Source organism: Trachemys scripta, chromosome 8 (genome assembly GCF_013100865.1).
Source record: "Trachemys scripta elegans isolate TJP31775 chromosome 8, CAS_Tse_1.0, whole genome shotgun sequence".
Taxonomy (NCBI): Eukaryota; Metazoa; Chordata; order Testudines; family Emydidae; genus Trachemys; species Trachemys scripta.
Window position 1 is genome coordinate 13,926,253 of NC_048305.1, and position 15,590 is coordinate 13,941,842.

Genomic DNA, 15,590 nt, shown 5'->3' on the forward strand with positions numbered 1-15,590 from the left:
GATGAGTTTGATTCACAGTTATTCGTACAATCTTATGAGTTGTTGTTCATGAGTATTCAGAAAGTCACTCTGGTATTTGTGAAACAGTTCACAAATACCAAAAGTCTCACAAACTTTCGTAACAATCATTTTCCATCTGAATCTTTTTACTAGCAGTAAGTTATTTGTAATTCATCATTTTCCTCTTTAAAAAGTTTCAATTATCCAGACAAGAAACAGAAAAAAAAATATCAGGTGACTTAAAGTGACCACTGAATAACGAATAGTAAATTGCTGAACAAAAACAGTTCACAGACCACTGAAATGTGGTCACAAACTATTCCCCCTCCCCTGGTTCTCCCTTTTCCACTGCAAACAAAAACTAGGTCTTCACTTTTAAGGCCATTCATGGATTAGCCCCACCCTATCCATAATCTTTTATGTACAATCAAGCCTTCAACCCTCCACCCTTGCCTTGCCAATGATGCCAGCCAGCCTTCATCAAGCCAATCGTCCCCCAAACACCTTAGTGCTTTTGCCCAGGCCACCCCTTATGCATTGGGAGGAGCTCCCCATAAAAATCCAAACAGACACTATTTTGTCCTGCTTCAAAGGCTCTCCTTAAATCTCGCTCTGCCATTTACCAGATATTTGACAAAGGCTAGGCAGTAGGTATGCCGTGTCTGCTGCTTATTACACTAACAATAATTGTGTCACTGTTATCTTGTGTTCCTCCCACATCTGTTGTATCCACCTGTTGTCTCTTGTCTTATATTTAGGTTGTAAGCTCTCAGTTCCTCCACTGATTACTGTCACTCACTAGTTGTGGTACTTTTTCCCAGGTGATAACATGCACTGAATAAGATCACCCTTTTTCATAATGCCACAATAATACCATCTTTCCAGTCTTGTAGCACTTGTTCTTTCACCCGTATTTCGTCAGAGTTTTATTAGCTGCTCAGGCAGAATTTTCCCTCCTGACTTCAGTACATCTGCTTGAATTCTATGAGCATCAGGCGTTTCCCTTGTTTGAGGCCTTTGATGGCTTCTTTAATTTCATTGGGCGTTATTGGTCCCTCTTCTATTTCTAATTTAGCACTGGCATTTCACTCAAATCTGCGCATTATTGTTGGCTCTAGACAGTTTAATCTGGAATGGAAATATTCTTTCCAGGCTTGTTCTTCATACATTTTCAACATCTGTCCATGACAGTCATTGATGGGCATCACCTGTGATGACCTACAGTATGTCTATACTTACCTCCGGGTTCGGCGGTAAGCAATCGCTCTTCTGGGATCGATTTATCGCGTCTTGTCTAGACGCGATAAATCGATCCCGGAAGTGCTCGCCGTCGACACCAGTACTCCTGCTCCGCGAGAAGAGTACGCGGAGTCGACGGGGGAGCCTGCCTGCCGGGTGTGGACCCGCGGTAAGTACTTTGTAGCTCAAACTAAGGTACTTTGACTTCAGCTACGTTATTCACGTAGCTGAAGTTGCGTATCTTAGTTCGAACTGGGGGGTTAGTGTGGACCAGCCCCTAGTCTTTCTGAGAGGTCTTTCACTAGTCTATAGAGCTGCTTGAAATCTCCTCTCTTGTGCTGCTGCTTCTGCCTCTGCGGCCTTCTTCTGAACCAGACATTTCTATCTTGCCTGAATTTCTTCTTTATTTCTTTGTCCTTAACTCTGCATCTTGCATCTACCTCTAAGAGTTCTGCCTGTGTCTTCCACTATTCCTTTTTTGCCTTCAGGGTTTTCTGTTTGTCAATTGCTGCCCATGTTCCAGATGTAATAATCTATCCACCTTACTTTTGCCCTCTTTGGAGGCCCACTACTTCCTCTGCTGTCTCGACTACCGTCTTCTTCCAGGTTGACCATCTGTCTTCCAGACTTCCATCAGTCTGGTTCTGTAAAATACTGGAACAGTTGCTAAATGCAATCTGATCTGCATTTCTTTGTCCTGGAACTTCTCTATTGCTGTAACATTCTTTTTGTCCATCTTTGTGGTCTTTTTGAGTTTAAGTTGTAATGTAGCCTCTCAGAGATAATGATCTGAGCCAACATCTGCTCCTCTGCTGACTCTGACATCCCTCAAAGACGATGCTCACCTCTTAGATATATGCACATGGCCTCTCTTTACGGTGTTTGAGCCACAGAGTTTCAAGAGCCATTCATCATTATAAGTTTGGATGCCTTCTGCTGCTGTGCCCAGGACACCTTCCCAGCCAATCGAGTTGTTGCCAGTTTGTGCATTGAAGTCACCTATCATCAAACTGATGTCTTGATTAGGGATGTCATCCAATACTTGCTGCACCTGCTTGTAGAATGTATTCTTTTCACTGTTGTCTAATGCATTTGTTGGTCATATACTTGGGCTACATTTACACTACAGAGCTTACAGCTGTAGCACTGCAGTGCAGATGCTCTATGGTGATGGGAGAGAGCTCTTCCGTTGACTTAATTAATCCACCCCCAACGAGCGGCAATAGCTGTCCTGCTGAAAGTAGTGCTGTCTACACAACACTTAGGTCAGTGTAACTTATATCACTCAAGGAGGTGGCTTATTCACACCCCTGAACGACATAAGTTATACTGACATAAATTCTAGTGTAGACAAAGTCTTGGATTATTGTACACATGTTTTGTTTGCAGTCTGGCTGTTATTATTCCGTCATTCACTGGTTCCCAAGCCAGCAGGGTTTTCGCTGTGATATTATCCAGCATAATTCCTACACCTCTTTCATGGGTTCCTCCTCCTCAGTGTAAGATTGTAGCACCACCTTGCCACTCCCCGCCTACCTCATCTCACTGACACCAAGTATGTTCAGGTGGTATTTTTTCATTTCTCTGGTCACTTGTGCCAACATTTCCATACTACACATAGTAAATACATTGAATGTGCCTACTCTTGTTACAGATTTGGTTGTCAGGATTCAGTGTCTCCAGTTCTCAGCTTCCTTTTGGCCTTCACCGAGATCTGTCATACTGGGGTTTTGAGCTCTATGTGCACCTACCCGTCCTCAAATAATGGCTTAACGGAGCGGCTTCTGTTGCAGTAAGGTTAACTCTGCCACTCTTAGCAACAGTGCCAGTCCCATGCTCGGATAAAAAAGTTGGATTCTTCAGCTGGATTTGCGTCCCACTCAGGTAAAACCTTACTGCAACACAAACTGTTCAGTTAGTTATTATTAATCCTGTTTATTATGTTGTACCAAAGAGCCAACCAAGAATGGAGTCCTATTGTACTGTGCACTGTACAGACACATAGTACTAGACTTCCCTTCATCATCTTCCTGGTCCCAAAGATTTTATACGCGAATAATGAAGAATAACAATAATCATGTACAGTGCCAGGCACAATGAGGCTTAATTGGGACTATTTGACTCTACTGCAATATAAATTATTTTTATTATTTACAACAGTAAGCACTTATGAAAATAGGGCTAAATTTGTAACAAATAATTTGACTAGCTCTGATTTGCTGCATTCCATCTCCTTTTAATCTTTATTTGGCAACTTCTGCCTTAAAATACCACAGTTCAGAATTTCACACATATTTAACACCTGGTTAAGAAAGATTTAAATCACTTGGCACCAGCTGAATGTGTCGCTATAAAGGATAATGTACACTTTCATGATTAAGCACCAGGCAATGGCATTCAGTAACATTAATCTAAACAGTAGAGTGTTCATCTGGGTTAAGTTCAGCCCCATCAGAAAGGAAGATGAGAGGAGGGGGTTGTGTACTGTTCTAAATTAGTATGTGTGTGTGTCTTTTACAGAAATTATTTCCTCAAATTACTTTTAGTAAACATAATTTCACATCACATACAAAACTCAACACTTCACTAATATCAGACAGGCCGACACCATAGTAATACCAGATATCATGTCTGTCAATGCATGGGGAAAAACTTAGACTGAATTATAGAATATAATAAAGAAACCATGGATTATCATATGGAGAAAGTGCAATAGCATCACAGTATACAAGTACTTATTGAAAAACACGTGGGTTTGGAAAATCTTTTTTAGCCGAAGATTAAGACTGAACATGCAAAGAAGTTCTTGCAGTGTGGTATGAGTAGGGATGCTCACTTACCTTCTTTGCATATTAGACAAATCAGGGGATGTTAATTCTTGTTTCCCAAATATTCCAAGTATAAAAGCGAAGACTCACAGAGTTTGTTCGATTGCTTTCTTAGGGCCTGATCCATGGTTCACTGAAGTTCATATGAGGTTTTTCCATTGACTTCAAGAGTCTTTGGATCACAATGTACAGTAGAACCTCAGAGTTATAAAAACCAGAGTTACAAACTGATCAGTCAACCACACACCTCATTTGGAACCGGAAGTTCAGAGTTACGAACATTTCAGAGTTATGAACAACCTCCATTCCTGAAGTGTTCGTTAACTCTGAGGCTCTACTGTATATGTAATGTTTAGGAGTTTGAGCAATTGTTTTTTTCTAGATTCCAGCAGAGGGCAGTTCAGAGGACAAATATGGTGCCCCCTGAATGGCATATATTGAGGAAATAAGATTTTAAAATGAAGTAGGAATTCTAAAAGGGGAACTGAAAGCGTTTTTCTATAAATTAAAATATTTGTAAATATTCCAAAATAAGAAGTATCTGGGTGTTTAAAAGTCCAATTAATTGTGAGTACCTGAAAATAATAATTAATTGCGGTTTTCAAAACACATTCTTTTTAATCCATTGATCCAAACAGAATCCTGGCCATAATCCATCTCTGCGGGCGTAATACCATGTGTATAAAGACACAGACATCAGGTCATAGGTCCCAAACCAAAAAGCATCCCTACAGAAGTCAACGAGACTTAAACAAATGCCTGGAGTTAAGAATGAGCTTCAGTGTTTTCCTGAATGAGGGCCTTAGAGCCTAAACTTTTCTTTTACGAGATCATCAGAGTTGAAGAGCTATGTGTTTCCTGCTGATCGTTCTATGGAGATCATGGATTTTGGACAGGCTGGACCAATGGCTTCTTGACAAGTTAAGGGTTGACTCAATCACCTGTGCATAATATTTTGCATTTGACACACTTCTGTCTATTGTTATTGTGCTGATTGCCTCCTTCAGTACAAGGAAAGAGCATATGACGTCATGAGTAATCATGCATTTCCTGTTACTTGACTGGTGAGAGTTTGCCATAAGCGATACTGATTGAGCACAAAGGAGGAATGACACGTAACATCATATGCTAGATAAAGTATTGCACACAACAAGCAAAAATCTTCAGTCTAAAATTAAAAAGTTACCCAGGCCAATCAACTGAAGATGTTCTTGCAGCTGATAGATGAGAGGAAAGAGTGACATGAGTTTCTATGTGCTGTCTTTCCAATCATATTCATAAGTAAGCAGGGTCACTTTTTGTACTCATGTTCTTTTTTGCCGGCAGTTCCTCTGGCTCCCCGCTTGCTGTGCCTGACCCTGACTAAATTAAATGCCCCAAGGACTCCCGAAGCTCAGACACTTCAGAGCTGCTGTACTTGGGCACTAGGCAAAACAACAACAAGCCACATCCTTTGACTTTGTTAACTCCAGATGGCGGAGCAAAGAATTTAGAACAACATTTGCAAATATGGGTGCCTAAAATTAGATACTTAAGTGCGCTGATATTCACAGGGTACTAAGCATGCACAGCTCCCATAGAAATCTATGGGAGCTGGGTTTGCGCACCTTCTGGGAAAAGTTAGACTAATTATTTAGGTGACTAAATATGGGTTTAAGTAACAACCAAGTTTGGCCTAAATCTAAACGACTTTCCCAATGTCACAGAGTGAGCTAATGGCAGAATCAGAAATAGAATCCAGGCCTCCAGATCCTCACCAGAAATAATGAATATGTAAAGAAGGCCACTGAATTCTTCTACTTACCCTACCCATCAAAATAAGAACAAGGAGATACTATGAAACTCAAAGACAACTCATTTAAAACATAACACTTTCAAAAGCTCTTTGAATCTTCAAAGCGGTTTGCAAAAAAGATCCATTACTAAGGTCATAATATTTTAACAGAATACCTAACTTCTGCAACTCACTATCACTCCAGGAGCCCAAAAAAGATGGGGCATGAATAAAAATAGCAACTACCACTATAAAAATGGGGATATAATTACAAGGACTATTAATCTTCATGTGTCACGGCAAAAACTGGATCATGGCTAAATTCCCATCCTCATCTCCCATGATATCATATTGCCTAATTGGCCAGGTGCATTGCAGGTAGTCTAGGAAAGATTAGATTTTAATCAGTAAATAACACCCAAGAGCCTAAAAAAAAGTGAGCGTGGCTCTAGAAAAGTACTTTTGTACATGGAACACTGAATAATGATCATTACAAACTATCAGGCACAATGATGATGATTTTTATCTCTGGATATAAATTGCAGGAGTGCTTATGTTTTGAATATAAAGCATTCGAGGATGGTTTGTTTTTAACTTTCTGCCAGTGCGAAAATTTAAGTCAATAAAAACTGGAGGGGGGGGGGGGGGAGAAGGGAGAGGAGGAAATACCCGGACACAAATTTATTATCAAAAATCATGAAAAGTGAAAATCTACTCATTTCAAACCTAATTACAGGGGGGGTTGTCTTTCCCCTGCAAGATCGGGAAGAGGCACTGCCAAAGACAAAGATCCTGATGAGATGCCCTGCTTTGGTTTGGCCTTCATACGTGCCTAATGAGGAGGACTCTACCTTGCATTACCACAGATGCCTACATTTATTGTGAGAACCTTGCTGCTGTTCAACCACCTGGGCCTCCAAGTTCTAGAAAATAGAGGTCATCAAAGACCAAAGTGAAGTGCGATCAGCCAAGAAAAGGGGTTAAAAATTAAAAACTCGTATGAGTAATAACTGAAGAGCGTATGGCAAAAGGGCACGACTCTAGGGAATGACAACTTGGAAACAAACCAATTCCCTTGCTCAAATTTCTGAGCTCACATAAAAACAGATCATAAATAAATTGCAAGTGTTTGTTATTACACACTAGCATATTAGAGTCAGTAATATTTGCATGATTTGGAAATCACATTTCTGACTGGTAAATTTGTAGCATTTTAAATTTCTACTTACTGCACATATTGCACAAAATAACCTTCTACACATATAAACAGAATTGCAACACAGTTGTAAAACCCGGGTCTCATGATCAAACAAACCTTCAGCCTGGATGAGGAAAAAAAAATACTAGGGCAAGATCCTGCAAACACTACCAGGTACAGTACATTCTCCTGTGGGAAGTCCTCTACAAGTATTAGCAATATCAGACCTTATTTAGAAGCATCTGAATGTATTCTAGTGACATTTGTGAGTGCTTTAGATGGGACACAATCAGAAAACCACACAGCAGCCTGGGACAAAGCACCATATTTCATCTTCTAAATCACCTACATCATAGTCACATATATTTAAATAAAACTATTATAAAACGTGCTATTAGCATTATGTTATTGGGACTTCCACTTTGCAACTGCAAAGGTTGCACATACTACATTATATATACACATATATATCACACCTTTATTCTCCAATGCTAATCAGTGTTTGTACAGAGCCTGCCCAATTGAGAAGAGAAATAAGTAGCTGTAGGTCTAGACCAGGGGTAGACAGCCTCTGCATGCGTGCCAAAGGCGACACACAAGCTGATTTTCAGTGGCACTCACACTGCCTGGGTCCTGGCCACCGGTCGGGGGGGCTCTGCATTTTAATTTAATTTTAAATGAAGCTTCTTAGATATTTTAAAAACCTTATTTACTTTACATACAAATTATAGACTTATAGAAAGAGACCTTCTAAAAATGTTAAAATGTATGACTGGCACGCGAAAACTTAAATTAGAGTGAATAAATGAAGACTCGGCACACCACTTCTGAGAGGTTGCTGACCCCTGGTCTAGACATTGGGGAGCATAATGGTCTCTTGGTTACATAGGACACTGGGGGGGGTTATGTTGTGCCAGAGGAAGCACACCAAGAGAAATGGAACAGCTCTTCCTCTCAAAACCACACAAAATACCCTTCCAAGAAGGACGAAAGGGCAAATAGGACTTCAGTCACCTTATTGAAGCTATGGAGAAGAGCTGTATGGGAAAGAAAAGACAAAGGGAATACATTTCTGGTCAAATATAGCAACAGCTAATGTGATGATGGATAAAATCAATGCAGAAAGTTTGTTCATCTATATCACTGGTGGGCTGAGACATCAGTAGTACTGTACCTCAAAATAAGTTGTGTAAGGGGCAACTTCCCTCAAACATGCAATTAATTCATTACAAAGAGTATAAAGGCTCAGTTCTATTTTAGGATGGCTTAGTATAAAATGCTTGTGATCCATGGAAGCTGAGATGACAGAAATATATCCGTGTCAGATGACTCGGGCTACTCTTGTAACCAAAACCTCCACACTTTTGTAAAATTTAACTCAAGTTATATAGCACTATTACATAGCCTTCATCTACAGATTTACAGCTGTCTGTTGCCACATTACCTTTTTTTTTTAAAGTTTCCCCTGACATAGGACATTTGACTTCAAATATATTTGTAATTCAGAATATTTAAAAATATCATGAAGCCTAGGGTCTGTCACTAGAGAAGGGCCCATACAGGTCCAAATACTCAAAGGAACAAAATGTCCCAGCCTACCATTATGGGTCCAGTCCCAAGTCTCATTTCACAGATGGGAATTATTGTCCAGGTCCTGTTCAGATATGGCCCAAAAGGGCAGACCTCTCATACTATGGAGATACTTCTGCCATTCAAGGCAGCGCTCTTGAGAGAACAGTTTACTATGTTTTAGTGCCCTCGAACCCAAAACCATAGTCTCGATTCACGATCAAACTGCGACCTTAGTCTAAACCTTGAAGAAAAACTCCTGCCTCAGGCCGTCTCTAATTTTAAGCATTTTAAAACATTCGATACATCTGTTGCAAAATTTGACAAGATTGAAATAATATAAAAGAATTCTCACCTGGTATTTTGGGCATTGTTCTTTCGTATCGGAAGACGAAGAGGATGAATTGATGGAACTGTCCAATGAAGAGGAACTGTCTCCTCCAGGCTTCAGTTGGCAACATTTCCCAAAGACTCTCACCTGAGCATCACTACAGAGTTTCTGAAACACAGACCACATGCCTGTCATTAGATTTCACATCCCTACAATCATTGTTTAATGGCACTGGAATGATCTGGTCTTGTATTCCCAGTTTAGGAAGCATATTTAGTGGCAAAAAGGTTATATGCCAAGGCAAACACTAAGCAGAATGAGGATTTATTTCTTCTCCAGACTTGCTACAGGGAAGGAGGCTGGGCTGCTTTACTTAGAAAACTGAACTGGGAGCTAATACAACACTCCTTGTTCATTTTCTTAAGAAACTGCAGGCAGTGAAGCTGCTTTGAAGTTTTACACAGAATAATTACTGGGCACAGGAGCAGGAGATTGGGTGGCAAAGAAAGGGGTGAATACAGGGAGAGGAACAAGATATTCCAACTGCCTTCTCCCCACCTTACGTACATACTAGTAAGTGTTTATATAGTCTTGTGGTTGGCATAGCACTTCATAGATGCAGATAACAATTTTAAAAATTCGGCTTTTGAGCCCTAACAGTTGTGAAGAAAAGCCTGAAAATGCAACCCAAGTGTAAGCAGAGTCTGCAAAGGGCCAGAAACAATAGCTCTGAGAGGTGTGAATTACCCCAGGCATCTCAATGGGATGGGCGTCCTGCCAACACCACCTCAACAGGGGGCTCTGTGCATGTGTCAGCTGGCAGAAGGAAAAAAAGTGCAGGGAGGCCCAGCCCATTCATCCAAGCAGATACATGCCAGCTGCCAGGATAAGTACTAGGTCCCAGGACCGCCCGGGGAGGGGGGGGGGGGCGCATGCAAGTGGGGCAATTTGCCTGAGGCCCCGGGCCCCGCAGGGGCCCTGGCCCGGCAGCGGTCCGGGACTTCGGCGGCATTTAAGCAGCGGCGGGTCCTTCAGTGCTTCCGAAGACGCGGAGCGACTGAAGGGCCCCGCACCGCCGAAATGCTGCCGAAGACCTGGACCGCCGCAGGGTGAGTACAAGCGTTGCAGCTCCCCCGCTTTGCCCTAGGCCCCCTGAATCCTCTGGGCGGCCCTGCTAGGTCCCTGCCACTCCTACTCCCACCATTGGCCCTGTGCAGGGAGAAGATGGTCCCCTGCTGCTCCTGGGGGAAGGTGAGGTGAAGCAGAGGGAGAAAGGTGCACATGTCTCTGCCCCTCCCTCCCTGGGCGGGGTAGAGGCCAGTGCAAGTGGAGTGTGGGGCTCCATGTGTCATGCTGTATGTAGGCCACCAGCTTGCTATAATCTGGCCCCAAGTGTAGACAGGGCTCATGCCCTCACTAACATTTTTCCATCAAGTTGCCCACACTAGTGTTTGCACTGTTGCTACCACGCGTAAAGCTACTCCAGTGGGAAAGGTTAAGGAAAAACATACAGAGAAACTAGTGAGTCTGTGGCAGAGATGGGAATGGAAACCCATTCTCCTGACCCCTAGGCTTGTGCTTTAGCCACTGGTACAAGTTCCCTCTCAGAGGAACCACCTCCCATTATGACACTAATCCTTATGGGAAGCACGCTGAAGTCATGCAGTGTGTAGATTTGCTAGTGGCTCATATTTTTGGCTTACGCCTAGTACACAATGCCTGGAACATGTGAACGATAATCATCTGACTTTAGTAGGAACTCGTGAACTAGAATTGCATTTTATCTCTGACAAATAACAATGTCCTGGGCTAGGCTAGGCATCATGTGATAAAAAACCACATTGAATCCACAGGGTTACAGCAGCCTGTGCAGGCAAACCGCATTTCAGCTTTACATTTTCCATCAGATGTTGCAAGTTCCCATAAGAAGATGTGATAATAACTTGGCTTACTTCAGGCTAGAAATATATTAAATGCATTTATGTAAAGGGAAAAACTTCTGTGCATTAAATGACAGTTTAAAAAGTGAACATTTTGCAAAACCTAATCATTTCTCTTCACTAGCACTTGACTATTTTCAGCATAGTAGCTTTTCCCAGATCCGCTGAAGAGATCCGTCTTGAAATTATAGTTTCCTAATTTAAATACTAGAGGAGAACAGACATTTGATCTTTGCAGTGGAACGCAAAATGAACTAAGGAACCTGTGAAGTAAAAGAGGTCAAATGTTCAAGATCTTTTAGATACCATCTGTCAGCAGCTTACAAGTAGCAAATCATCTGTAAAACGCAGAACACTGACAAATTTTGGAACATGCAATTTTAGAATCCAGCATGTGCTTAAGTGTAACCCACTGGACTATGAGATCAAGTATCGGTAATGCGCCTCCTCTCTGTAGTTACGGAATTTGAATGTCAATGAAATATTAGATGCTACAAATTGCTAGATATTATGCAACAAGGGAATAGGCCCACTTGTGTTCCAGTAGAATATTCCAAGCATTTTCAAGTCAGATTTCCCAAAATAAAGAGGTAACTACAGAATTTAATAAGCTGCACAAACAAAAGTTTCAAACCTATTCTCTTTCTTCCCAAATGTACATAGTGCAGCAAATCGAGTCTCTAGATAAAATACTGCTAGCAAATCTCTGCCATGCACAAAGTTGCCAGAAAGGGGAGCTGGGAAAGGGGGTCTTTGCATCCCCCGGCCAGAGTTCTTATGCACAAATTGCTGACAAGACTCAGCTGCAGATAGATATGCACTAAAGACCCACTATGAAGCAGCTTTCACCCCAGTGGCCTTGCTTCTGGACTTCTACCACGTACATCTGCAGCAGGCTCTTTCCTAAATCGTCTTCCCCAACCTGCCCCCGCAATGCCTGATCCTGCTAAACCCCTTGATGGTTTTACAATGGACTGTCCCTGGCTCCATAAACTCTTCATCGTATGGACAGGGAACAAGCTTTTGCTTCTCCCACCACGAATTAAACAGAACAAGATTAAAATGAAAATAATTGAATCTTTGAAGTTATGGGAAGCCAGAATCAATGGGATGAACCCTTTGCAGACACTCATGGGAAAGTCAGGGTAAATGAGTGTGGGGAAGGTTTCTTCTCCTGCCTGTATAGGTAAGGCACTCTGGTTTCGGAGCTATTGATCCCCACGTGGATAAAATGCCTCACCATGCCCCAAAGGAGAATTGCCGTAGAAGTGAGGTCTCCATTAACGGAACTCAGACTGGACTACACAGAAGAGCTAGCATTTCCAACACCTCAGAAGTAACAGAGCTGCTGGGAGAGGGGAGCGTAACCAAACTCAGGCTGGCCCTGGAGCAAGCTGCATCCTGACTGACTAGAGAGGCCTGAAATAAAACAGAGAGAAAGTCTGTGAAAGAAAACAGGGAGAAGGCTCTGGAAGGCTGTAGGACTCCAAAAGTCAGACTCTCAGCAACTGCAGGAAGGACGAGTTTCCTGAGGCAGGTGTTGGAAGCACCAAAAATGAGAGTAGGGTAGAAAAATCCCATTTGAGGGGGACCTAGGGTATTGGACCAAAGCCACACAGTGTGATGGGGGGGGGGGAGTTGCGCATGAGAGAGAGAGAGAGAGAGAGAGAGAGAGAACATTCATCATGCGTTTTATTCTTTTGTCTGCCATAGTAGGTGCTCAGATTTCACTGCGATGGGGACAATATAAGAAACCAACTATCCAAAAAGAACACTAAGCTGCCATCGCTTGAGAACTGTCCATCCAAGAGCCAGGCTACTTGAATCCTCAGAAACAGCTGAGGAAAAACGAATCTAGAGAAATTAACTCTCACAGTTTATGAACATCAGCCTGAATTGCTGCTGGATGTCCTGAACTGCGGCTATAAAAATATGAGTGCATCCGCCTAGAATATTAGATTGTTGCACATTTTTTCAACTGCCAGGTGTTTTTTAAAGTGAAGGTAGCACTCCTGAAAGTTGTCAGCTTTGTTCCCAGTGTCGTCTAACTCCTGCAAGTATTTACAAGACAAACAGGAGCAGTGACCGGGAAAAACATCCCTCTGCTGGCCCATCAATACTGAGGGCTGAGATGGCAGGATTCAGTCTCTGTGCTGCAGAGATGCCAACTGTAACAGTAGTCTCTTGCTCCCCGAAAACTTGTCCACGAGGAAACAGTTTGAGACCATCATCTCAATTTCACAGGTCACCTCCAGGCAAATGGCTCCATATTCTGTTACTAATCCCTTAAGCAATGTAATGCCCAACACTTACCCTATGCTTAAGCATAATCAAATGTGTGGGTAATCCTGTTGAAAATTATGTGCCTTTTTATGCTTTTTAACCAGTGTGGCAGTTGGAGTCAAAGATTCCAAATGAGGAGGTCACGGACTGCACTAGCATTTGGTTAAGTGTCACTGCACCAGAAACAGTGGCCTATGCAGCGCGGTGAAAATGAAACTCAGCGGCTCCCCAAACCCTCTTGCTCTTCCCAGCCTTATGAGTAACTCTCTGACACATAATGCAACTCCATGTAGTATCTTTGGGGACCACTGAATTTAAATGTATGAATGGTTTAGGTATGAATGTGTTCTGCTCTATGTGGGAGGGTTACCACAGCTCCTCCAGGAACTAAAGACAGTGGCAGGATGATTAAGGCACATCACTGAAACTGTAAACAACCCCAGAGAGGTTCCACCCCTGTGGTAGTTTGCATATATTTCTTCCAACTGGGTTTCTCAGAGACCAAGGGACAAAGAGAAAACTTGGGCTATATAAAGGCTAAGTATAAACAGACTTAGGGTCTTTCTTTAGATTCAGCAAACAGACAGGACCATTGATCCTAGAGGGAGGGGTTGTAAGAACATTGGTCTACCAGGACCCCATAACATTGATGGGCTGTTTCTGGTACATTAGTAAGCGTGTAGGAACTTTTATTGTTTTTAAATGTTTCTTCTGTAATGCTTTTACCCCAGGAATAAATGTATGCTGCTTAGAAAGAACAATGTGATTACGAGTAACTCCTGGCAATACACTGGTCATAGCCCTCGGAAAGAAAGCAAAGCACAGGCACTGGCCTTTAGGTAGACTAGCTTCCTGGGAATATCACAGTATATGGCACCAGTCAGAAGAGAGTGGCTTGTATATCCCTACCCAGAAACGTGGCATGGTTGGAAGTCTGGTACCTGACTGGGCCTTCCTGGAGCGGACCACAGAGTGTGTGTGTTGGGGAAGGGGGGTGGATACAGGTGTAGTTACCCTAAAACTCTGACAAACTCCATTGTCCTCCATCATCCAAACTCCTAATGCTAGACTCTCGTTTACTCCTTCCCAAGTCCAATCCAGCTGTCGTCACATCTTGTTCCTTTGCAGCATCTCTAAGCTCCACCCTTTCCTCTCCAACACAACTGCTCAACAACTTGGTTCCCTTTTGCCTTGTCTACTGCAAACTCCTTTTCTCAGCCTCTGCCTTCATTCCTTCTGACTCTTCCTCCTTCTCCCATTCCCTCTATTATCATTCTTTAACCTTCTTCACTACACACCTCCTTGCAGGTTTCCCCTTATGCTTAGAAAATTCTTCCACGTCTCATGTGCCAGTCAGCAACCATTTTCAGTCAAATCCCTTTTTGAGAATGCCCTTCACCCACTAATCTTTGAGCCATAAACCACCAAAGGACAACACAAAGCAAAAACGTAACTAACAAGACATAATGGCAAAAACAAAAAACACATGCACTCTGTTCTCTGGGGAAAGCACTCATGCAGGATTCCCCTCCTAGCGTTTACTTTGACCTCCTCCCTCGCCTCCATTTTGTGGCATCACTTCTGTGGTGTCCTTGTCAAATTTGACTGTAAGCTTCTTGGGGCAGGCGCCTTGCATTGCTGGTTGTTTTTACATGCCATACACATTCATGATTCTATATAAATAATGAACAGTAACAGCTGAGTACAGAACTGTGTGGTCCCTGCAAATGGCCAATGTAAATGCAGTGTCAAGGTTGGGAAGTCAAGCACTCAGCTCAAACATCAGAAAATACAGAGTGAAGGCTGAGAGCTCAGCACTGACTCTGTCCTCTGGGGCCTATACCTTAAAATAGGGGTGGAAAATCTGTCTTTCCATTGCATATTTGCATCCAAATTCAAACCAGGTCGGATATTAGTTTTTCAAGGATTTCTAAGGAACATTCTTCCTGCTCGTGTGCACATAAATTTTCATTGGGACCCAGTGAGGAAGCACGTTTCTAACTAATCTCTGGGTTTGGGTTTTGCAGATAGAAGGAAACAGCAATAAGGGAAAGGACGCTAGGGGAGAAAGAGCATAGACTCATAGACTCATAGACTCATAGACTTTAAGGTCAGAAGGGACCATTATGATCATCTGGTCTGACCCCCTGCATGCTGCAGGCCATAAAACCGTCCCTACCCCTTCCCTGGACTCTGCTGTTGAAGTCCCCAATCCTGTTTTAGGTGACTTCAATTGGCAGAAACCCTCCTGCTAGAGATCCAGCAGGTTCGGATGTGATGCTACCAGGAGGCATTAAAGTGATAGACAGACATTATCCCCTAAAAATAAATGAATAAGGTGTCATTATGAACAAGCCTCATAGTTGTATGAAGTGCAAACACTGAAATCTCTATGAAGGCAAGTAGATCAGATTTACAAAGCTGCCAG

At 42.5% G+C, this 15,590-nt stretch overlaps 1 protein-coding gene across 4 annotated transcripts in view; it reads right to left on the bottom strand.

Moving 5' to 3' along the window:
• The window catches only part of FNIP1 (folliculin interacting protein 1), a 92,967-nt gene that overhangs the window by 32,253 nt on the left and 45,124 nt on the right, over positions 1-15,590 (bottom strand). For all 4 annotated transcript variants that reach the window (XR_004646764.1, XM_034778394.1, XM_034778392.1 and 1 more), the window contains exon 3: positions 8,964-9,107. Coding sequence is in view for 3 of the 4 variants with exons in the window: in XM_034778394.1 (XP_034634285.1) it covers positions 8,964-9,107 (144 nt within the window). In the remaining variant the exon portion in view is untranslated. The remainder of the gene's footprint in view (positions 1-8,963; positions 9,108-15,590) is intronic.